Source organism: Zophobas morio, unplaced genomic scaffold (assembly GCF_036711695.1).
Source record: "Zophobas morio isolate AGI-343-1 ecotype UQ-CSIRO unplaced genomic scaffold, CSIRO_AGI_Zmor_V1 ptg000026l, whole genome shotgun sequence".
Classification (NCBI taxonomy): Eukaryota; Metazoa; Arthropoda; class Insecta; order Coleoptera; family Tenebrionidae; genus Zophobas; species Zophobas morio.
In genome coordinates, this window is record NW_026972131.1 from 8,102,090 (window position 1) to 8,126,581 (window position 24,492).

The window sequence follows — 24,492 nt, forward strand, 5'->3', positions numbered from 1 at the left end:
ACAAAACCGACATGTTTGCCGAGTCTAAAAGAGATTTTTGAGGGCAAATTATGTTTTTTTATTGCCTGGTAGGTGAACGAAACACATTCAATAAATTTAAGACAGTCATGCAACTGTAATAAATTGCTGACTTTGTCTTTATCACTGATCAAAACACACTCAATAAAATTGGGATTAATTTGCATTTGGTTTCTTATAAATTTATAAAAATCCAATCTTTGTGGTTGGTTTGTGGGTCGAAGTGCATGCGCTCCAGGTGCAGATGATTAGAGCGGTTAGGATGAAATTTATTTATTTGTCTAGCAATAGCAATTTGTCCCATAACTCCCATATGAGGTTTCTTATTAACTTGTGCAAGAAGTTATACTTCATTTTCCAAGCTAGTCGCAGTCTGGTTCCGTTTCCTCTTGTTAGCAGGCCACTTTCTTACGCAACGAATTTTCTACCCTCTTGAAAATTTTGGGTGTTGGGGCCACACGGTCAGGGTATCTTCGGGCATACAATTGTGCTGTACGCCTAGCCTTTTTGTGTCATTCACCATAACGTGTCCATAACTAAGGATCATGTCGGTATTCTCGTTATTGAATGCATAGGTGTTTTTCTGACACTGACCAACGTCAACACTGACGTTTCTATACATTTAGCAAACTTTGATACAATTTAATTTTGAAACATTTTTTGTAATCCAAATTCAGGTGGAATCGGTATTTTGGGTTGGCTATTTTAAAAACATAAATGGGTCATCTTAGCTGAATAACCCTCTATTTGAGCGTCTAGTAGTATAAGTGGAAATACTATGTCAGAGTCATTAATCTCATTGATCAATACGTTTTTGAGCCCAAGAACGGGCAATATGAAATATATGTCTATAAAACGGATAACCAACGGGAAAATACATTATTTTCAGTACATCATTACTTTACGTTAACCCATTGTAAGGATGTGACGACTAATAAGCGCTTAAGAAAGCTGTTTGATTTGAATGATTTTGTCGTCTCAAAACCTAGGAAGCAACAAAATACTCATTTTAGCTACAAATGAGTAAAGCATTCTAAATTATTATAATTCTTATCTTATTATTTAAACATAGACATTCAAATATAATACATTTATTTATTTATTTATTTATTCAAGAAATATAATTCCTAACCTAAATTATCTAAATGACTAATTAAGATGCTACGTATGTGTTTAAAAGAATCAAAATAAATATCACAGTGTTCACCAATGGTATTGAAATAGTTACACATAAGTAGTATTGGTAATCTCTTTAAAGGATTAGAACTACAAAAAGGAGAATAGAACGTAACTGAATGTCTAATATTTAGTCTAGGTAATAAAAAATATATTTTGCCTACCAGATATGCACATTCGCAATTATAATTAAGTAAGTTATACAAGAACTTAATGATTATAATTGTATGTCTGGTGCTTAGTGAACAGCAACTAAATCTACGTAATAACGTTCGATGATTACAACCTTATGGTGGATAGGTATCATATATCAAGTAGATCTAATTAGAGAATTCACGACAATTTCGAAAAATAAACCCGTACATTTTATAAGCTTGAGAAATACATTAATAAATATGGTTGGTAAACAGAAAATTTCGATCGAAAGTGACACCTAGATCTTTGAAGATTTCCAGACGACTTAAAGATCCACCTTCAATACAATAATTGAAATTAAGAATGTGTTCTTTCTTAGATAAAGAAGCAATAAAATATTTTGCTTTATTTAAATATAATCGGTTATTTTTGCTCCAAGAAATTAGTCTATTTAAGTCCTCTTGCAACAGTTCACAGTCTCTTAGTGATTTTATTTCAAGAAAAAGTTTCAGGTTATCAGCGAAGAGTAGCTTGTAGCTAAGTATTACATCAATTACATCATTGATAAAAATTATGAACAATAATGGTTCTAAGTTGGAACCTTGTGGTACACCAGAGCCAGGTGAAAAAGAATTCGAGACAAAATTGCCATGTTTAACAAATAATTCTCTGCCCTGAAGGTAAGATTTCATAAGCCTTAGTAAGGGTTCAGTAAAACCAAAACACCGGAGTTTATTTAATAAGATGTAGTGATCTATCTGATCAAAAGCCTTGCAAAGATCAGTGTAATCTGTAAGTTCAAATCAGTGTGATAATAAGAAATGTGATACGAAATGTGACTGTGATAACATCTGTGATAATAATTTAAATGTACCTGTTTTACACAATTTTGTTATAAATGAAAAGGATATTTCTAAATGTGTGCGGAAAATCAAAGCAAAATGGGTGCTGATTCTATTCCGGCTTTTTTTAATCGTGATTGTATATCTTGTCTTATCACGCCCCTCCAACATCTTTATAACTTAATTTTAAAAACGGAGGTCTTCCCAGAAAGTTGGAAGATTGCAAGGGTATGTCCTATCTTCAAATCCGGCTCTAAATTTGAGATAACAAACTACAGACCTGTTGCAATTATTCCAAACTTTGCAAAGTTATTTCAAATCATATTGTTTGATAACGTTTATAGCCATATATTACAGCAGTTAACCGATCACCAACACGGTTTTGTACGAGGTAAATCAACATGTACGAATTTATGCAATTTTACACAATTTGTCTCAGATTCTTTAAACTGCACACAACAGGTAGATACAGTATACATGGACCTATCCAAAGCTTTTGATGTTGTAAACCACCCAATTCTATTGAAAAAGTTACATAATTTCGGATTATGCGATAGTTTAGTTAATCTTTTTAAATCGATATTAAGTGGCCAAAAGCAATATGTTGAATATTCAGGTTATAGGTCACCAGTGTATGAATGCCATTCTCGTGTTTGTCAAGGATCCAATTTAGGACCTTTATTATTCATTATTTATATTAATGATGTGGTAAAATGTCTAAACTTTGATTGTCGTATTTTTTTGTATGCAGATGACATTAAATTAGCAAAAATAATTGATAATCTCCAGGATTGTGAAAAGTTGCAGAAAGTTCTTGATGCAATAATTCGTTGGTGTCAAATACACAAGTTAGACATAAATATTAACAAGTGCTGTATTGTGTCATATAACAGGAAAACTAATGTTATAGAATATAATTATAATATTGGAGGAGTAGAGATTAAGAGATGTACTGAATTTAGAGATTTAGGTATCATTATGGACTCTAGACTGTCGTTCGTACCTCACATTAATAATATTAACTGTAAAGCTCTGAAGATGTTAGGTTTTGTCATACGCACTACAAAAGATTTCAAAAATACGGATTGCATGTTTTTATTGTACTTCGCTTATGTTCGCTCTATTTTGGAGTACTGTACGTTAGTATGGGATCCATATTATAATATACATATTTCCGCATTAGAAAATATCCAAAGAAGATTTTGTAAGTACGTATACTTTAGGAAACATGGGATATATCCAGTCCGTAATTACCCACAGAAACTACTGCTAGCTGAATTCGATTTAATACCCCTTGTAGATCGACGGAAGTACTTCTCTTTAACCTTTTTATATAAATTATTACATGGCATTATTCAGGACAGTAACCTTCTTTCTCAGATTAACTTTTGTGTACCTAGACTTAATAATCGTCAACCACTTGTATTTTCTAATCAGGTATCACGTACCAATCAACACTTGCATTCCCCTATACTAAATATGACTAGGTTATATAACGTTAATGCTGCGCACTTGGACGTATTTGTTGAAAACTTTCGTTTTTTTTGTTGTACGTGTAAAAATCTATGTTACAATTATACACCACAATTAGCATGAACGTCTACTTACTAATAACTTGTATGTTTTTTTTTTTGTGTATTGTGTATTATTATTATTATCAGTGTAGATAACATCTACTTGGTGATTATGATCGATTGCCTCAGAAACAAATTGACTGAAGGTAGCTAGGTTAGTAACAGTAGATCCTTTGTCAATAAAGCTGTGCTGAAAAGGTGATAAAAAGCTTTTTATATTGGAATACATTCTTTTGCATAATATGGTCTCAAAAGCTTTCGCAAAATTGCAAAGTATACATATGGGTCTGTAATTTTCTACGCGCGTCGGATCACCTTTTTTAAAAATTGGCGCAACAGAAGCCTTTTTCCATATATCTGGGAACACTAATGAAGTTAATATTAAATTGAAAATATAATAAAGCGGTTTAACTAAGATGTATGCACAATCTTTTAATAAAAAGCTAGGTACATTATCAACACCAGAAGTGAACGATACCTTAAACGTTTTTAATACCTGAAGAATTTCATCTTCTGAAATTAGTGGGACTGCAACAGTTAGACTAGGTAAATCAGGACCAGTGAAACTAAAATTTAAATTTGGATTAGAGACAGTAAAAACGCTATTGAAAAATGTGCCAAAGCCGTTGACGATGTCAACTGGGGTAGATAATTCAAAGTTTTGATAAAACATAAGACCTGGAATTCTCGAACTCCCTTACGACCAAAATTTCTTCGGATCAGAAGAGATTTCATTTTGAATATTATGCACATAGTTTTTGTAAGCTGTGATTGTTAGAACTTTGCATAGAGACCTGAAATATTTAGATTTATCAAGATAATATTGAGATTTATTGTATTTGTACTTCTTATGATAGTAGTTTTTCTGACCAATACAATTAATAAGATCCTGGGTAAACTAAGGTGGGAACCTGCGATTTCTAGTATTATTAAATTTAAACATAGGTACGAAGGAATCAAAAGATTTATACAATAAATCATAAAATACTGAACATGCATCGTTAATATTTTTGATGCTTTGAAGATTTGACCAGTCAGTAGTTAGAATTGAGTTATACAATTCAATGAAGTTAGCTTTTCTAAAATTATACTGTTTTGAATTTGAACTCATTTGAAAATTACTAATAGGTTTAACATGATGCTGACATTGAATTTCTAACGCAAAATGGTAATCATCTTCTTTAATTAAAGGATTGATTGTCTTATCGACAACAGGAGATAAATTGGAAAAAATTAGATCAAGACTTCGATTTAAGATATTACGAATAGTATTGTATTGGAATAAATTAAGAAGACTAGCAAAGTTATTTAATAGTACTGAGAATCTCTCATTAGTGTTTAACACAAAGGAAGGAACATTAAAGTTACCAATCATGATCAATTGGTTGAAATAAATGCCCTCAACAAGGAGGACTATAGACGATAAATAGAAGAAGATGTTTCCTGGACACTGAAGAAATTTTTACGCCGATGCAGTCTATCTTGGGAACAGCAGAAGTAATTGAAGATAAATCAGTGTCTACACAAATGTAAGAATTTTTCAGGGTAAACAAAACACTACCACCCCTTGAACCTCCTACTAAATTATAATCTCTATCTTTTCTGAAAACTAGGTAGTCTTGAGGTATAATCCCGTTGGAAGAGATCTCTTGAGAGAGCCATGTTTCAGACAACGCAATAAAATCGAAATTACAACCAGAAACATTATTGTACAATGTGATGGATTTTGAGCGTAGACCGCATACATTTTGATAATGTAGTGTAAAAAACTCTTTGTAATCAGGTGATTTAGTTAGTTTAAATGTACTATGCGTGGTGTACCTTTGTAATACCTGATCTTTAGATCCCCCTTCTTTATTCTGTCTTCTAACTGCTGTTTCAGTTGTCTATACAGTACTAACTGTTTTGGAGTTCTATCAAAGGATATACGAACATCTTTATGCTGGTCAGACGAGTTTAGATTTTTAGCCTGATTGTTGTTGTTGTGTTTGAAGAATTAGAGTAGATTTTACGCTGTCGATTTGATCTTGCAAATTTCGTTTGAGATTATCAATTGATGCAGTAAATTCGGAACGAAGATCACTTAGCGGTGATTTAAGATCTCGAAAAGATGACATGTTATGTTCACACGAATTACACACAACCTTAATCGATTTGGACTTGGAACGAGTAATCATAAGTTCTTGCTCAGTTCGCCCATCAGAAACACAGTGAGGGTGTAGAGAAGTTTGACATGCGTCACATTTTAAATTTGGAGTACTTGCTTTTATATTATAACTGCAGTTACCGCACTTACTCATTGTGAATCAAATATTATTAACGAGAATGATGTTATTTGTTAAATATTTTATACAATAGGATTGATCACCGGGACACAATTTTCACAACCTTGGGGCCGATCAAGGTGACTAACTTTTGACAATACGAAAAGGCCACGGAAGGTAGATTAAGATAACACAGAGGAGCCAGAAAAAAAAACCGCAGTTGTTCACCTCAACGAATAAATCTTATCAGCCTCGCAAAAAGAGCAAATTGATAGCATTTATCTATTGATTACACGAATATAGAAAGTTAGGAACGTATAAAGCTACTTACGTATTATAAAAGTAGGCCAATAGATTTCAAAAAGTGCAAGTATACAAGGAGTTCTCCAATTTGGTATAAATTTCATAAATAATAACAAAGATTTTAGCACAGTAAAATTGGAAAGTTAGCGCAGCACTTATAACATTTCAAACTAGTAAGAAACAAGGTTATGTTTGTAATCACAAATTTTCGGGACAATGGAGTAACTCCTTCTTGATTTAATCATTAAAAAACCTTCGCCGTAGTAATTCAACATTTTTACTGCAGAACTACGCAGTTCTTCATATGACGGTGGTATTATCCTGGTATAAAATGTAATGATTCAAAACCAAAGGCGGATTCATAATGCACAAGTGTAGGAATATACTATTTTATAAAATTTAAATGACGTTTACTAAAAAAAAATTGAGCGAACGTCAACAAACCGTTGATGATCAACTCAATTTTGTTTAGCGGTTTATTAGGAACATCTAATAAACAGTCCAGTATTTTCGGAGATTTTTTGTCTAATAAAATTCGACACAGACAGACAGACGGAAACGGGTGATCTATTTTTCGTAGTCTAGGTATCATCAAACGTCGAGAAAACATGAAAGTAATCTTAGCCCTGGAGCCTATTAAAATACATGCCTAGCTTATGCTCGGGAAGTGAAAATTGGTCTGAGGTTATTTAGACAGCGCTTCCCTTTTGTACGTGTACATTATTTCAGGAAAATAGGCTCACTTCAATATATTCGTGCTTCACCAAATAAAGCATTTCCGAGCACAGGCTAAGCCACTATTGTAATAGGATCCATCCGACGAGTAGCTATTTAAAAGTTTTCTAGACATTTCATGACCCCTGGAGTACGAAGGAATAAGGCTCTCGGTTATGTGTGTCTGCCTGTCTGCCTGTCTATCTATCTACCGTCTGCCGTATGTCCGCCGTCTGCGTCGAATTTTATTAGACAGTTAATCTCCGAAACTACCACATTATCGATTATCGTGAAATTTTGTCCAAAATTAAAAGTATAGGATTTTCTTGTATTTTGTGACAACTGCCTTGCGTATACACATAACGTTTTTGTACGAATACACATATGTCCAGGTACTGTGTACACAATCCATTTCATATTACAAAAAGTCGATACAATTTCGTTAAAAAATCGTGGGCGACATCGCGGAGACAAAAACGCACAACGTATGAACTCACTGTTTGTTCTGAACATTGTTGCTTATTATTTGTGAACATTGTATTGTTTGAACTGACTAGCAAAAGTAACATCCACCGTTTCGCATTTGAAAAACCTCGTAATCTGCAAAATGTTTGCGCCACAAACTTGAATATAATCTTATTACGTAGCATTTGTTTCATAAAATTAAAATGGTTGTCGAACAGTCAAACAAGTGTTACGTCTTAGAAAGACGCCCTTGCGTGTGCGTCTAACAATAAGACATAATCTTTAGGACTGAGAATACATTGTTCGTAAAAATTAAGCCTTTAATACCCTTTGCTGGAGAGTCCAGAACCATAATTCTTCGTAATGGGATTGAAAATTTTTAAGTGTGGCTTGTCGGCAAAGATTTACCGCAGAGGTTTCGGATTCAAGGTGCATTGATTTTTTCTAACATGGGTACATTAATTTCTTATAAAGGTGCAACAAAAGTATTACGAAATAACAATAAACATTCTTAAATTTACTGGTAGACATTAAGTTTATTCATTTAAATGTTGTTACGGGTAGAATCAAGTGAAGCAGAAAAACTGAATATGGATTATCCCTAGATATATTTAAACATAGGTATATTTGTGCGATGCGGTAGCGATTCATAGCGAAATTTTGCAGTAATAGCAAACAAGGTTTCGCAATAATTAAACCACCGTCAGCATGAAACGGGAAATTGCTAATGATTCTCTCTGTTGTTTTCTGATTTGTTATTACTATGCCCCGATGTAAATAGTAGTATTTTGCATAGGTGTTTCTATACCGAAAAAATTGGTTTAAAGTTATTAGATACAACTTTTCTCGCATCTGAATTCCAAATAAATGCAACTTTGTAGAAAAATAATAAAATTTAATTTTGCGATATATAATTTGGCTCAAAAAAATCTGTGGACTGTTAAAGTATAGGTAGAAGTATGATATATAGTGGTGTAAATAACACAAAGATCAAAAATTTTATCCATGTATGATATTTTTACTGTTTCCACATTTCAGTGCTCTTATATTGGCATAAAACGTGATGATGCAAATGGGGTTAAAGTTATTTAGACAGAACTTCCCTCGCTCTTGAAATACAGATTCTTCGCACAATTTTTAAAGTGATCACATCCTCTGAACAATCTCGTCTTCTATTTGTCACTAGAGTAGCCCGAACTTCTCAAATGTTATCAAGTTTAAAATAAATCTACAACAATATTCGAAGGACTTATCATGCGTGTTGGGGGTGGACAAACTAGTGTTTAGATGAGAAGACTAGCACAACGTTAAAAAATCATTTGACCTGTTTAATTGTGCCTTGTCTTCTCATCCAAACACTCGTTTCTTTAACTAACTAGGTAGACGTTTAAAGAAATATTATTGCAGGTATTAAAATAAGGTATATCTACAGGGTCCTTATAATATTGTAGTCAAGGAAGGCCATGACTTTGTTCTTTTCAATACCGCAGCTTTCTTCGGCTTGTACCCTCTCGACTCACTCTTCAGATAGGCAGTGAGCTTACTGTATTTTCCAATGTCTATGTTTTTATGGACCTTTACAACGGCCTTCAGCATCGAGTACTTCAACCACATATAAGAAATACGATAGCAGAAGTTCCTCATTTATTGTCATTACCCTTCGTTTTTCTTTCCATTCATTAAATTCACTTTTGTGTACAAGATTTTAAAGCATTCGGTATTAGATTTTTTTTTAAGAATTCGTAAACGACATTTGTAGGAGGAATATATTATTTTCTAAAATTTAAATAACATTTACTTTGTAAAATTTTGAGGTAACGTCGTCATATTATTGGAGGGGATGATCGAATAAATTTTGGTTAGCGTTTTACCATCTACACGATATTCATTCATAACTCTGGGGGTCATGAAACTTGAAACATGAAAGTGGCTATTCGTCAGATGGGTCCTATTAGGTCCGGGAATAAAAATAGAAAAAACACGGGTAGGTGTTTTTACACAGACCTACAAACATATGTACTCGTATGTATAATAATGAATTGATCAGATTTTATAAAATACATACATAAATTCACAATCTATTGATTGCCTTTTAACAGAAAGGTTTGCTGTAAAATGTCAGAGAACAGAATGACAATATTTTTAAGCCTATTGAGTAGCATAATGTTCATGTAAGACAAAATGTAACGTCTTCTTATACATTTTTAACAGTTTCATTACGGCAAATATTGATCTTAAGTCTCAGGTGCAAAATATTAAGGGTGTTCGTTTTGGGAATATGAATCCTGGTAATTGATGGCTACCACCCACGTATTATTTATAGAAGTTGGGCATTTTTGAACACACAACATATTTCACGCACATTAATATTGGCACATAAATAAATACATATGAGGGTGCTCCAAAGGCAGAGAGTGATAATGGAAAATTATTCGTTTTTGTAATTAACTAAAAGTTAGAGCCCACGGGTATTACAAATACATTCTGAAGAAGCATTTACTACTTATCAGATTGTTTAAATGCTAGATTCTAGATATGTTTCTAGGCATAAAATAAAGTCCCGGAACGATTGAATGACTTGTTATTTGTAGAACTTTTTTTTGGAAATTTTCTGTGGATGTATAATTAAACATGGCGACTTGATTATAATATTTTTTCTTTTTTATCGCTTTCGGCTTGACACACAAGAGCGCCTACTTTTCTTTTTAATGGAACACCCAGATTTTTTTGACATTGAAATTGACTACACTTGTAAATTTAATTAAGTTTTGTTTTCAACGTGGAGTCTGCACTGGCATTAATTTTTGTTCCACTATTCATGGAAACGTTTATTTTTGAAAAACTTATAATTTTTTCTATGTCAGAAACATAATTCTTATGCCAAAGATGCTAAATTTTAGCCTTTGATAAAATTGAAGATATACCGGGTGTCCCACGTAACACTTCCGGCGAAATAACTCAGATATTTTTTAACGAATCTTTATGAAATGTAATACAGGTGTAATTAATAGGTAAAAATTAAGCTGATAACAAAAAAAAATATCGTACCAAAAACGAATTTTAATACAGCTTCCCTTTGTTAAAAATTATGCAAATTATATAATTTTAAGCAACGCCTGTGTGTGAAAAATTAATTAAATCACTGTTTTTGTTTAAAAGAATTACGTTAGTAAAAACGCAAAAATTAATTGGTTTGTTTTTGTTTTAATTTAATAGTGCTGCCGAGTTCAGCTTTGTATACACGCGACATTTTTGTGAAAATCTGTTCCCTTTTCTTTGATTATTAAAAAACGAAATCATTTTAACCTACGAAGAATGCCGTAGAGACCTAATTTCGGTAGCTTACTCCTGGTAGTGATGCTTGGTCATCAATTATAACATATAACCTACAATAAATTTATTATGACAAATCGCAATACTGCCAACCAAACGGTCAGATTTTCATAGACAGCACGAATTTGAAACAATCATGAAATATTAATAGGTATACTAAGTCAAAGAATCCAACCCGCAAAATTCTAAAACCATAAATTATACAGGTATGACCGCCAAAGACCGTCTGGTTGGCAATACAGGAAATTCTGTAGGCACGCGACATGGCTTACAAGTTTTCAAGGACCCTAATGCTAAAAGTGATCTTACAATACACTCTCACAACAAATTGAATCTTCGCAAATCTACTGAAATTATTATTTCCATATGGTGTAATATGCTTTAATTAATAAGATGCTTTTACTAAATTCAAGGGTACAAATCACGTGGGTTTCATTAGTACATGTTTCAGTTTTATTAATTATCCACACAATTGCAAATTTGTAACGATAATAGAATACACTAAACGTAATAAACTTTTTATAAAATAAGCATTTAAGCAAATATCTCGCTATCCTTAAAACAATTCACTTTTCAGCGTCTACAATACCGATGTGTAGATGGCGAGACAGTTTTATGAACGTCTAGTAAAACAAAGGAATTTTGCGAAATATTTCACGTTGACGTGTAAGCAGAATCGTAGAATAAAATGCGGCACGCTAGGTATAAAAAGAAAGTTCAGTAAACAAAATTAATTTTTCTAACTTATTAGAACAGAAAAATAATAAATATTTTATGACTTATATTACTAGTAAATTAGATCGTTTCTCGTGCACCAAAATTGCAGTTAACCGTATTTAAAAATCGTCAGGCTCTGTAATAAAAATGTCTCGTTTCCGTCTGTCTGTCATCTCTATGTCTGTCTGTCATCTGTCGGTGTCAGTTTTTATTAGACAGATAATTTCCGAAACTACCGGAACAATTGTTGGCAAATTTCATGTGTAGGTATTTTAGGAATATCGTGTAGCTGGTTAAACGCTAACCAAAGTTTGGCTAATCGTCCGTAGCATCAATTTGATTTTAATTTGATCAATTTTTTTTAAATAAATATTTAAATTTTATTAAATCACGTACTCCTGTACTTAGGGTTTATGAATCCGTCTAGATTTTTTACTCTATAGACTCCAGATTTTCTAGAAAATTTGAGAATACAGTAAAGTTGTGCTCTCCTATATTTAATAATACTAAAATAAAAAGTATAACAACAGGTACTTACACAAAATAATATTCAGAACATTTTGCTCCATTCTAGCTTAATTAATATAATTTTAGTCTCCTCTCCTTTGAGATATTATTTGAATTTATTCAGAAGATTTTAGTGGTGGCAAATTATGAAACCGATTTTAGTAACAGTTATTACAATGCGATACGAAGTATAAATGCATTCTTAAAGTGTGCTCATCAGGTTTTCACTAATTTAATTAACGGAGAAATATTTTTAAATGTTAAACTAACTTATCCCATTTATTTGAGTGAGGTGCCTAACTAGGTAGTGGGATAACTAAAATTTATTCCACTGTCAGCGATAAATTTATTGCGAACTGATGGAGGCTTGAAGCTTGCAAAGCAACACAAGCAGTAGCACTAACAAACATTGATGTTGAACTTTCGAAATACTCCGATTAAACTGCCACAACATGTCTCACCTAAGGCGTCCGTTTTTTCAGCATCTGATTTATGTCACTATAAGTACGTTGCTTTTTTTCAGTTTAATTTACTTAGAATTTTTCAAGCCGAGGGACTGAGTTTCACTCCTGAAACGGTTTGCTTGTGAGCTAAAAACGTACGTTTAAAAGTGAATAAGAAATAAAAAAGGAAAATTTGGGAGAGTGGTTTTAGGACATTCAGATCCTTTTAATACACGCGTGGATGAAGTCAGTTCGGCTTATCGGTCGAAAGTCGCTTAAGCTTTCAGTTGTCAATTTATTTTTTATGGTATAACGAAAAAGTGGATACGGTATTGTGAGATCGATAAAATTTAATATTCGCCTTCTAGCGAATATGTTTTTTAAGTTATACAATTATTTTAATCAGTAGCTTAAATCTTAGTTCTGAATAGAAGACAGTATCCTACATGATTGCATTAATATTAGCATATTAATAAAAGTAATTTTTACTGTTTTTTCGAGAAAAGAACTTCACTGAAATTGTTGAAACGATCTTAAGAAATACATCTAATTTCATTCATGTATTTATAAAAATTTCTAAAACGCCAATTTAGAAAATTAATTTCTAAAAAGTTTGGCCAACGTATGGCTGCATGACTTTTGCGAGTAAGGCGACAAACTGCCAATGTAATTGAACCTCTCGTCGGAGCAATTAATCTTCAGGTGGCCAACTGTAAGACACAAAAAAGGGGTGGATATAAAACGCAAAGATCATCGCATTACACTTAACTATGGCGGATTGAAAAAAAAACTTGAAAAATCGTGTTATTTAAGCTCTCTCTGGAGCCGGCGTGAAAAAAGCATCAGCAGAAATATTCAACTAAATATTGCGTAGATAAACAGAACTACGAAACCGGCAATTCCTACTCTGTGTAAAAAGTTCGGATTATGTGAACATAATGTTACGATTGACGGACGAATAATAAATCGGGCGTTGGTGAAACTCAAATATTTATTTCTTTAGCTCGAATTACAACACTATCTATTGCAACGAATATGTACAGAAATTATTCCGGCGCTCTCGACTGTCTTCACTGGATGAATGAATCCATTACCTACGGTCGCCTCTATTTAAACCCATAGTCTCTGATCGAGATCCTTCACGAACATCCATCGCGACTCCGCTTCGAGACTCCCCTGGACGCCGCTTCGAGACGCTCCAGACCTGTCTTTATGCGCCCGCCTCTCGGCCGTCAACAGCGATGATTCACCCATCAGCGCCGTGCGTACGTCCAGAAGGCTCTCGACCGCCATAGGCGTCGTACTGGGGCGGCGTAAGGGTGTATTTCGTAACACTGCCCCCCTCTTCAAATCCGATCGTCCCGATCGGAAGCGTCTTCGTTGTTTCCTTCGTACCGTTTTAGTCGATCGAGATGAACGATCTTCATCTTCGTCTTGGGTCCACGTTGGATCCGATAAACTACGTCATTTATTCTAGTGACGATAGTGTATGGACCTTCCCAGTCAGGAGCCAGTTTTGGGCAACGTCCCTTCTTCCGTCGGGGGTTATACAGCCACACTAAGTCATCTTCCTGGAATCCGCCACAGTTGGCCTTCACATCATAACGGGTCTTCATTCGGTCACTGGCAATCTTGATCCGGCCCCTCACTAGTTCATGCACGTTGACCAACTTCTCTTTCAGTTCGTCCACGTAGTCACGTACTTCCATTGGTTCTTCGGATGGCAATCCAAAGACTAGGTCACAGGGCAGCCGCAGTTCCTTCCCAAATACAACGTGAGCAGGTGTTTGGCCCGTGGTGTCGTGGATAGCTGCGCGGTAGGCCAGCAGGAATAGTGGAAGGTGCTGGTCCCAATCCCTTTGGTGCTCTTCTACCACTTTCGAAAGATGTTGCTCCATAGTCCGATTGAACCTTTCCACCATGCCGTCGGACTGTGGGTGTAGTGGCGTTGTCCTTGTCTTACGTATTCCCAGTAGCTGCATCACTCTTTGGAAGACGTTGGATTCGAAATTGCGTCCCTGGTCTGAGTGAAGTTCCAAGGGGACGCCAAACCTACTGATCCAATTGTCAACCAGTACTTTCGCGACCGTGACGGCTTCCTGATTTGGAATGGCATAGGCATCTGGCCACTTGCTGAAGTAGTCGCTAGCCACCAGGATAAACTTGTTGCCGTCGTTTGTTACAGGGAACGGACCGGCCACATCGATGGCGATTCTTTCGAAAGGTGCCCCAACATTATATTTCTTCATCTTTCCCCTCGCCCTGGTATGAGGACCTTGGCTGGCCGCACACGTCGTACACTTGCGACACCAACTTTCGACATCGTCACGATGACCTACCCAATAAAACCTCTCCCGGATTTTCGACAAAGTCTTGTTCACTCCGAAGTGGGCTCCAGATGTTCCGGCATGAACTTCCTCTAAGACCTTGGAAACCTTTACCTTGGGGAGTACCAGCATTGTCTTAGAGGTACGCCCATCAGGACTCTCCCACTTCCGCTTCAAGAGCCCATTTTCCATGACCAAGGAATCCCATTGGGCCCATAACGCCTTCAAACTGGGAGATTGGTCGGACAATTCTGCCCAGCCGGGTCGTTCGACTCCTTCCTCCTTCCACTTTAATATTGGCCCGATTATGTCGTCTGCTTCTTGTTCACGCTTTAGGCGCGCCGTTGTCCATTCTTCATCTTGCTCAAAAAGCGTTCGACGAACGGGCAGGTTCCCTTCTTCGGCGTCGATTCTGTCGCAGTGCTTGCACTCTCCGCACGGACGTCTTGACAAAGCGTCAGCGTTGTTGTGAAGTCGACCCGCTCGGTGTTTGATCCTAAATTGGTACTGCTGTAGTCTTTCCAGCCAACGCGCTACTTGGCCCTCGGGATTCTTTATACGCAGTAGCCACGAGAGGGCAGCGTGGTCGGTCCTGATCAGAAACTCCTGTCCGTATAGATACTTGTGGAAGTGGTTGACGGCTTTGACAATGGCTAGCAGTTCCTTCCTTGTGGCACAGTAATTTCTCTCTGGTTTGGAATGTAATTTGCTAAAATATTCGATAACCCTTTCCTCCCCATCTTGTATCTGCGACAATACGGCCCCAATTCCCGAGTTACTCGCATCGGTATCGAGGACGAACATTCCTTTGTCCCTGGGGTAAGCCAAAATGGGGCTGGTGCACAAAACCGTCTTCAGTCTCTTAAAGGCCATCTCACATGTACTGCTCCACTTGAAAGTCGCCTTCTGCTCCGTCAGTTGGTGTAACGGTGCTGCGATGTCGGCATACCCTTCTACAAATCGTCGGTAATATGTGCAGAGTCCCAAAAAGCTTCGTAGTTCATGCTTGTCTCTTGGTATGGGCCAATCCCGGATAGCAAGAACTTTCGTCGGGTTGGTTTCTATTCCTTTCTCCGACACGATATGGCCCAGGAACTCGACTCGTTTCTGGAAGAGTGAGCATTTCTTGGGATTTAGTTTCAAACGAGCGTTTTCCATTCGTTCTAGCACCTCCTCGAGATTCTTCAGATGGTCGTCAAACGTTTTGCCCATAATCATGACGTCGTCGAGGTATACCAGACAGGTCTTCCATGTCAATCCTTCCAGCACCATCTCCATCAGCCGCTCGAATGTTGCTGGCGCATTACATAATCCGAAGGGCATAACGGTGAAGTGATAGAGGCCACTTCCGGTGGAGAACGCAGTCTTTTCTTTGTCGTCCGGGTGCAAGCCTACTTGCCAGTAGCCACTCTTCAAGTCCAAGGTCGAAAACCACGCCGAGCCGGATAAGGTCGTCAAGGTATCGTCTATTCGAGGAAGGGGGTAACTGTCTTTCTTCGTGACGTCGTTCAGTTTCCTGTAATCGACGCAAAATCGGGTAGTCCCGTCCTTCTTGGTAACCAAGACTACTGGAGATGACCACGCGCTGTTGGATTCTTCGATTACCCCATCTCTCAACATGTTGTCCACGAGTCTTGTAGCTTCTTCTTGTTTGGCTAGGGGTAGTCTTCGAGGAGCCTGACGGATCGGTTGCGTGTCACCAGTGTTTATTCGGTGTTCTACGATGTTGGTCTTCCCGAATGGTTCCTCCTCTGAGGCGAAGACATTACGGTGCCTACGAATGAGTCCTTTGGCCAGTTTTCTCTCACGAGCAGACAGCTGGTCCCAGTTGACCTCCAAGCCTTTGGTATCCCCGTCCTTAGACTCATTCTCAACGTCTTCTTCCTCGCAGTTCAACACTCGGGCGACTGGCTCACACATTCCAATAATCTCCCCTTTTCTAATATTGACTGCATTGGGAAACACGTTTGCCACACGTATGGGTATGTCACGGTCGGTTTTGACTAGGGTGCTCGCGATCAGGAGCTTGTGGGTCGAGTCACTTGCCGGCTGCACCATCCCCAAACTGTATCCGGGGTTTGTCTCTACTCTGGCGGGGACGATGACTTCTGCATTACCATCTACCTTCGTTGTCTGACAGACCACTAGTCTGACCGTTGCAGCTTCCACATTCGGACGTCCCAACACAAATTCTTCGGCTCCGAAACGCAGAATTTTCTGTTCTGGGTCGATCATTAAACCATACCGGCTGATTAGGTCCATACCCAGAATGAAATCGTCAGCGATTTCCGCCACCAGAACTTCATGCCTTATTCGGAGTCGACCGAGCTCTACATTCACCACCGCTGTACCCAGAACCGGTGTTGTTTCTCCTGTCACCGTCTTTACATTCGTGGCGGTATATACTGAATTAATTTGGCAATTTTGTAACCTGGATCTGCGTGCAAGGGACACTTCGGCTCCTGTGTCGATGATGATCTTCGATTCCCGTCCATTGATTTTTCCGCTGATTGTCGGACTGTCGACGCTCCCCGCGATACTTCTAACCATTACAGTTGTTGGGGCTTCTCTTTTAGCAGCCAGTACGCGCCCCGAGGTACCGACTGCCTTTAGTTTTCCTGCTCCTGATGTAGACGAGGTCGCGGCTGCGATCTCCTCATCGGCCCTGGCGATCTAACACGGCAATCCCTCCTAACATGCCCTTGACGCCCACACCTGTAACATTCTAGGCGCCCTCCATGTTGTCTAGAACTGCCCGTCTTGATTTCGGCAATTATTTCGCGGGCGAATTTCTCAAAGTTCTCGCTCATTTTGTCGAGACTCTCTTGAATAGGGTTTACTTCGCCCTCAACCCCAATGCCTCGTATCTTAACGTTGGAACGAGGTGAGCTGTTGTATGCGGCGTCCACTTCTAACGCTCGAATCAGCGCCTCGGATGGTTTCTTGAACCCGGAGATTTGCAGGACTCTTCTTACCTCACTATCTCTTACGCCGTTTACGAAGGTTTCTGCTGCCAGTCTGTCTTGGAAGTCTTGCGGAGCTTCAGGATAGGCGAGGTGTACCAAACGTTTAACATCAGCCGCAAACTCCTGAAGAGATTCACTACTCTTCTGAATCCTAGATTTAAGCTGCGCTACGAAAACTTGCCGGAGGTGTTCATCTCCAAATCTGAGTTCGAGGGCGGTCGTCAAAGCGGTATAGTCCTTCTGGTTCTCTTCTGATAATGTCTGTAGAATCTCCAGGGCCGCACCTCGTAGTGCTACTACCAAAACGGTCGCTTTCTGTTGGTCATTCCAGCTATTCGACAAGGCCGCAGCTTCAAATTGCTTCTTATAAGTAGTCCACGACGTCTGCCCATCGAAAATAGGGGGTTGAACTCTCACCGGACTGAATTCTGCAGGGGTCGCAATTGTAGGTCGTGGTGTTTGCAACCTTTCTTCGAGCTCCTTGATCTTGTTTTCCATTTCATTTCTCACCTCGTCCACTTCATTTCGCACGACTTGGAGGATTTCGCTTCGGCTGTTCAAAAGTGTAGTTTGCATAGCTTTTAAATTTTCTTCCATTATTCTTTGATTTTCTTCCATTATTCTGCGATCTTCTTTTCTATTTTCTTCCATTATTCTTCGATCTTCTTTTCTACTTTCTTCCATTATTCTTTGATTTTCGCTCAACATTTTCATCATTTTTGTCAGTTGTTCCTCCATGTTGGCTGTTTGCGCTCTTGTGGTAGTCGGCATAAAATTTTCTTCTAGAAACTTCTAGAGCCTTGACAGATGTCAATTCTCGAAGCCAATGTCAGGTGATGAAAGTCTAATTCCGTTATTCCACTCTTACCGCGGGAGAGAATTTTCTCGAAAGTTCACTTTGTTCCGGTCTCCCCTAGTAGCACCAACCAAATTCGAATCCCGATTTATTTCACAGTTAATCCCACTTCTGACACCAGTGTTACGATTGACGGACGAATAATAAATCGGGCGTTGGTGAAACTCAAATATTTATTTCTTTAGCTCGAATTACAACACTATCTATTGCAACGAATATGTACAGAAATTATTCCGGCGCTCTCGACTGTCTTCACTGGATGAATGAATCCATTACCTACGGTCGCCTCTATTTAAACCCATAGTCTCTGATCGAGATCCTTCACGAACATCCATCGCGACTCCGCTTCGAGACTCCCCTGGACGCCGCTTCGAGACGCTCCAGACCTGTCTTTATGCGCCCGCCTCTCGGCCGTCAACAGCGATGATTCACCCATCAGCGCCGTGCGTACGTCCAGAAGGCTCTCGACCGCCATAGGCGTCGTACTGGGGCGGCGTAAGGGTGTATTTCGTAACAATAACTTAAGACACAATAATGCAATTTAACACAATACTCTTAACCGTAACCCTTCACAATTTACTCACCGTCCTTTACTATTAGTTCTGGGAGATTAGCAAATTAATTATAGCCGATTGGCCTTGACAGAAGCACAGTGTTCATCATTCATCAACAATCAACCACTTACACACCAAATTAAGCTGATTAGACAACAAACAATCCAACAGTTTTAGTAAAGTGACTGTATGCAGAAGCCTCCGTAATCACAAACCAGTTCCATTTTATATATTTTTTTTAAATCACTGATTTGTAATTGTATTTTTTAGGTAACATTCCTGATGATGCCCTTGGAAATTGGATGGGCTTCAACGGTGGCTTGGCACGCAGGTGACGTGATGTGCAGGATAATGATGTTTTTCAGAATATTCGGGCTTTACTTATCCAGCTTTATCCTTGTATGCATCAGTGTCGACCGGTAAGTATAAAAAAATATATGAGAATAGAAAGAGGGTGAAGAGGGCGTGTATTACATATTTATGGACGGTGTAGAAAAATTTTGTTGTATCAAAGTGCAATTGGTAGTTTTGACAATTTTTAAAATAACGTTCAGTCACACGATCCACAAGTAATAAAAATTTTGTAGATCATCGGCATATTTCTTTGCAATAATTTATAAATTTGTTTCTTTGGAAGTCGCTTCTGTTATTATTGCTTAAGAATTACAGAGGATTTTTGAAATTAAAAAGAGAGTGAACATGTGCCTTGAACAAAATGGCGAACATTTCCAACATTTACTGTGATGTTTAACCGAAATAAATGTGTTTTTTTTTATTGTAATGAATTAGCTTTATTTTTTTAAATATATGAAACATTTAGGCAACCAGTTATACAGAAGCGAGTGGTATTTATCGTGCGCCTTGGGCATTTAGTAAGATCCAAAATTGAGAGGCGGCAAGTGTTCATGACCTACGTGGACCATTACAATTATTTATTAGTGATAACATATGTGATCTGACAGTCACTGCAAGCGTGAAGGAAGGGATTAACTATTGCAGAAATTTTATTCAGTTGATAAGATATATCTGCTGTGTAATCACAATCTGAAAGAGTGCATTAAAATTCCAGTGGATTTCGACAGCAGTTTATACTTTATATGTTACAACCGTCTTCCTACACACTTGGTATATAAATTTGGGATATTCATAATAATTATTCAGACTATCTAAGTCTATTGCGTGTTCCAGTTTGACTTGGAAGCGTATAAAATTCGTAAGGAATGCATTTTAAATGAAAGAACTCGCGGCGGTGTTGTTAATTATCCAAAAACCTACTGATTTCTGAAGAAGTTGATATATGAATCTTACACATATTATCATAAAAGCGGAGTAATAACATCATATTATATAATATACCTGAACAACGTGGTTCTCTACCCAAATCAGAACGTCACGTCAGTGAAAAAAAATCTGTGGACGGCATATTAAAGGTCATCGATCCAAACTTTGATAATTCCGATTTGCAATGTTTTAAACTTGGAAAATTTCAGAATTCGCATATTAGACCGGTTAAAGTTACTATAAAATCTGAACAGAACGTTCTAAACATCATTCGCAAGGCTAAAAATCTAAACTCGTCTGAACAGCATAAAGATGTTCGTCTATCCTTTGATAGAACTCTAAAACAGCTAATATTGTATAGACAACTGAAACAGCAGATAAAAGACAGAATAAAGAAGGGGGAAACAAATCTAAAGATCCGGTGTTACAACGGTACGCCACGCATAGTACATTTAAACTAACTAATTCATCTGATTACAAACAGTTTTTTACAATATATTATCAAAATGTACGAGATCTACGCACAAAATCCATCACATTGTACAATAATGTTTCTGGTTGTAATTTCGATTTTATTGCGTTGTCGGAAACATGGCTCTCTTAAGAGATCTCTTCCAACGAGATTATACCTCAAGACCACCTAGTTTTCAGAAAAGATAGAGATTATAATTTAGTAGGAGGTTCAAGGGGTAGTGGTGTTTTGTTTGCCGTGAAAAATTCATACATTTATGTAGAAATTGATTTATCTTCAATTACTTCTGCTGTTCCCAAGATATACTGCATCGGCGTAAAAATTTCTTCAGTGTCCAGGAAACATCTCCTTCTATTTATCGTCTATATTCCTCCTTGCATTTCATTCGATGAGTTTGAACTCTTTTTAGATCTTCTTAGTAATGATGAGGGCATTTATTTGAACCAATTGATCATAATTGGTGACTTTAATGTTCCTTCCTTTGTGTTAAACACTAATGAGAGATTCTCAGTACTATTAAATTGCTTTGCTAGTCTTCTTAATTTATTCCAATATAATACTATCCGTAATATTTTAAAACGAAGTCTTGATCTAATTTTTTCCAATTTATCTCCTGGTGTCGCCAAGTCAATTAATCCTTTAATTAAAGAAGATGATTACCATCCTGCGTTGGAAATTCAATGTCAGCATCAAGTTAAACCTATTACTAGATTTTCAAATGAATTCAAATTCGAAACAGTTTAATTTTAGAAAAGGTAATTTCATTGAATTGTATAACTCAATTCTAACTACTGACTCGTCAAATCTTCAAAGCATCAAAAATATTAACGATGCATGTTCAGTATTTTGTGATTTATTGTATAAATCTTTTGACTCGTTCGTACCTATCTTTAAATTTAATAATACTAGACATCGCAGGTTCCCACGTTGGTTTACCCAGGATCTTATTAATTGTATCGGTCAGGAAAACTACTATCATAAAAAGTACAAATGCAATAAATCTCAATATTATATTGATAAATTTAAATATTTCGGGTCTCTATGTAAAGTTCTAACAATCACAGCTTACAAAAACTATATGCATAATATTCAAAATGAAATCTCTTTCGATCCAAAGAAATTTTGGTCGTACATTCATAATAAGAAAGGGAGTTTGAGAATTCCAGATCTTATGTTTTATCAAAACTCGGAATTATCCACCCCAGTTGACATCGTCAACGGCTTTGGCACATTTTTCAATAGCGTTTTTACTGTCTCTAATCTAAATTTAAATTTTAGTTTCATTGGTCCTGATTTACTTAGTCTAAACTTTGTGATCCCGGAAGGTCTGGCCAGATAAAGAATTGAACTCTACTTCAATTTTCTTCCAACACTGATTTTTTTTTTTGATTTGCATCAATTTTGGACAATTTACACTCCAGAATATTTCTATACTTGCTTACTAAAGATAGGAGCAAGTTTTCTTCGGATTTTGTAAAATTCGGAGCACGTGTATTACTCATCTGAAACGAAATGTTAAAAACCATCATAATCATCTACTTATTAACGAGCAAATGTTACATATACACATATACGTACCCCAGTAACGCAGAAAACTAATTACTTTGCAGAATTTGTCACAAATAATTTATAATAATGTGACATGATGACATAGATGACAACAACAACACACTTCCAACGTGCTCCCAATGTGGTCTCAACTGTCAGATTCTCGGGTGCGCGCTACCAACCTAAGGAAATTTGTGGTTCAGCTGAACCGGACGATAGCGGTGTTTGTAAAACGGACGCATGAATTCAACCTCAGTTCAGTTGAACTCAAGTTCAGTTGAACTCGTGTTGAACCGGACATTTGTAAAACCGGGCCTAACTGTTCCCACAAATTTTAGAAGATGAAATTCTTCAGGTATTAAAAACGTTTAAGGTATCGTTCACTTCTGGTGTTGATAATGTACCTAGCTTTTTATTAAAAGATTGTGCATACATTTTAGTTAAACCGCTTTATTATATTTTCAATTTAATGTTAACTTCATCAATGTTCCCAGATATATGGAAAAAGGCTTCTGTTATGCCAATTTTTAAAAAAGGTGATCCGGCGCGCGTTGAGAATTACAGACCCATATGTATACTTTGCAATTTTGCGAAAGCGTTTGAGTCAATATTATACAAAAGAATATATTCCAAAATAAAAAGCTTTGTATCACCTTTTCGGCACTGCTTTATTGAGAAAAGATCTACTGTTACTAACCTAACTACCTTCAGTCAATTTGTTTCTGAGGCAATCGATCATAAACACTAAGTAGATGTTATCTACACTGATTTTTGCAAGGTTTTGGTCAGATAGATCTTTACATCTTACTAAATAAACTCCGGTGTTTTGGTTTTACTGAACTCTTACTACGGCTTATGAAATCTTACCTTCAGGGCAGATAATTATTTGTTAAACATCGCAATTTTGTCTCGAATTATTTTTCACCTGGCTCTGGTGTACCACAAGGTTCCAAATTAGGACCATTATTGTTCATAATTTTTATCAATGACGTGGTTGATGTAATACTTAGCGACAAGCTACTCTTCGCTGATGACCTGAAACTTTTTCTTGAAATAAAGTCACTAAGAGACTGAACTGTTGCAAGAGGACTTAAATGGACTAATTTCTTGGAACAAAAATAACCGGTTATTTTTAAATAAAGCAAAATGTTTTATTGTTTCATATTCTAAGAAAGAGCACATTCTTAATTTCAATTATTGTATTGAAGGTGGACCTTTAATTCGTCTGGAAATCTTTTTTTTCCCAAGCTTATAAAATGTACGGGTTTATTTTTCGAAATTGCCGTGAATTCTCTAATGTACACGCTTTACTCACTTTGTTTAACTCTCTAGTTAGATCTCGTCTAGAATACTGTGCGTTGATCTGGCATCCTATATATGCTATACACATTCAACAATTGGAAAAGGTACAGAGAAAATTTTTGGAATTTGTTTCCTACTTGACATATGGTACCTATCCACCACAAGGTTGTGATCATCGTACGTTATTACGTAGATTTAATTGCTGTTCACTAAGCACTAGACGTACAACTATCATCATTAAGTTCTTGTATAACTTACTTAATTATAATAGCGGATGTGCATATCTGTTAGGCAAAATATATTTTTTATTACCTAGACTAAATAGTAGACATTCAGTTACATTCTATTCTCCTTTTTGTAGTTCTAATGCTTTAAAGAGATCACCAATACTACTTATGTGTAACTACTTCAATACCATAATATAATCATTTAGATAATTTAGGTTAGAAATTATATTTCTTGAATTTAGGTTTATTTTGTATTATTGTTTTTATAATTTATTTCTTTAATTGGGTGATTTACCCGTTGAAATAAATAAATTTATTATTTACAAAAGTTTTTGTCAGTCCGCTTCTATCCGTGTTAAAATTGGATTAAAATTTCAGAGTAGATTGAATTATTTCTTGTATTTTAATAATTGCGTTTTTTGGTTTTTTATCACGTTATTTTTCAATAACTATTCAAAATTTTGTATC

General features: G+C 36.6%; 1 protein-coding gene across 1 annotated transcript in view; it reads left to right on the forward strand.

Annotated features, from left to right (window-relative positions):
• The window catches only part of LOC135136558 (adipokinetic hormone/corazonin-related peptide receptor variant I-like), a 161,473-nt gene that overhangs the window by 103,967 nt on the left and 33,014 nt on the right, over positions 1-24,492 (forward strand). Inside the window, exon 3 of the mRNA XM_064065909.1 lies at positions 19,465-19,613. Coding sequence (XP_063921979.1) covers positions 19,465-19,613 — 149 coding nt within the window. The remainder of the gene's footprint in view (positions 1-19,464; positions 19,614-24,492) is intronic.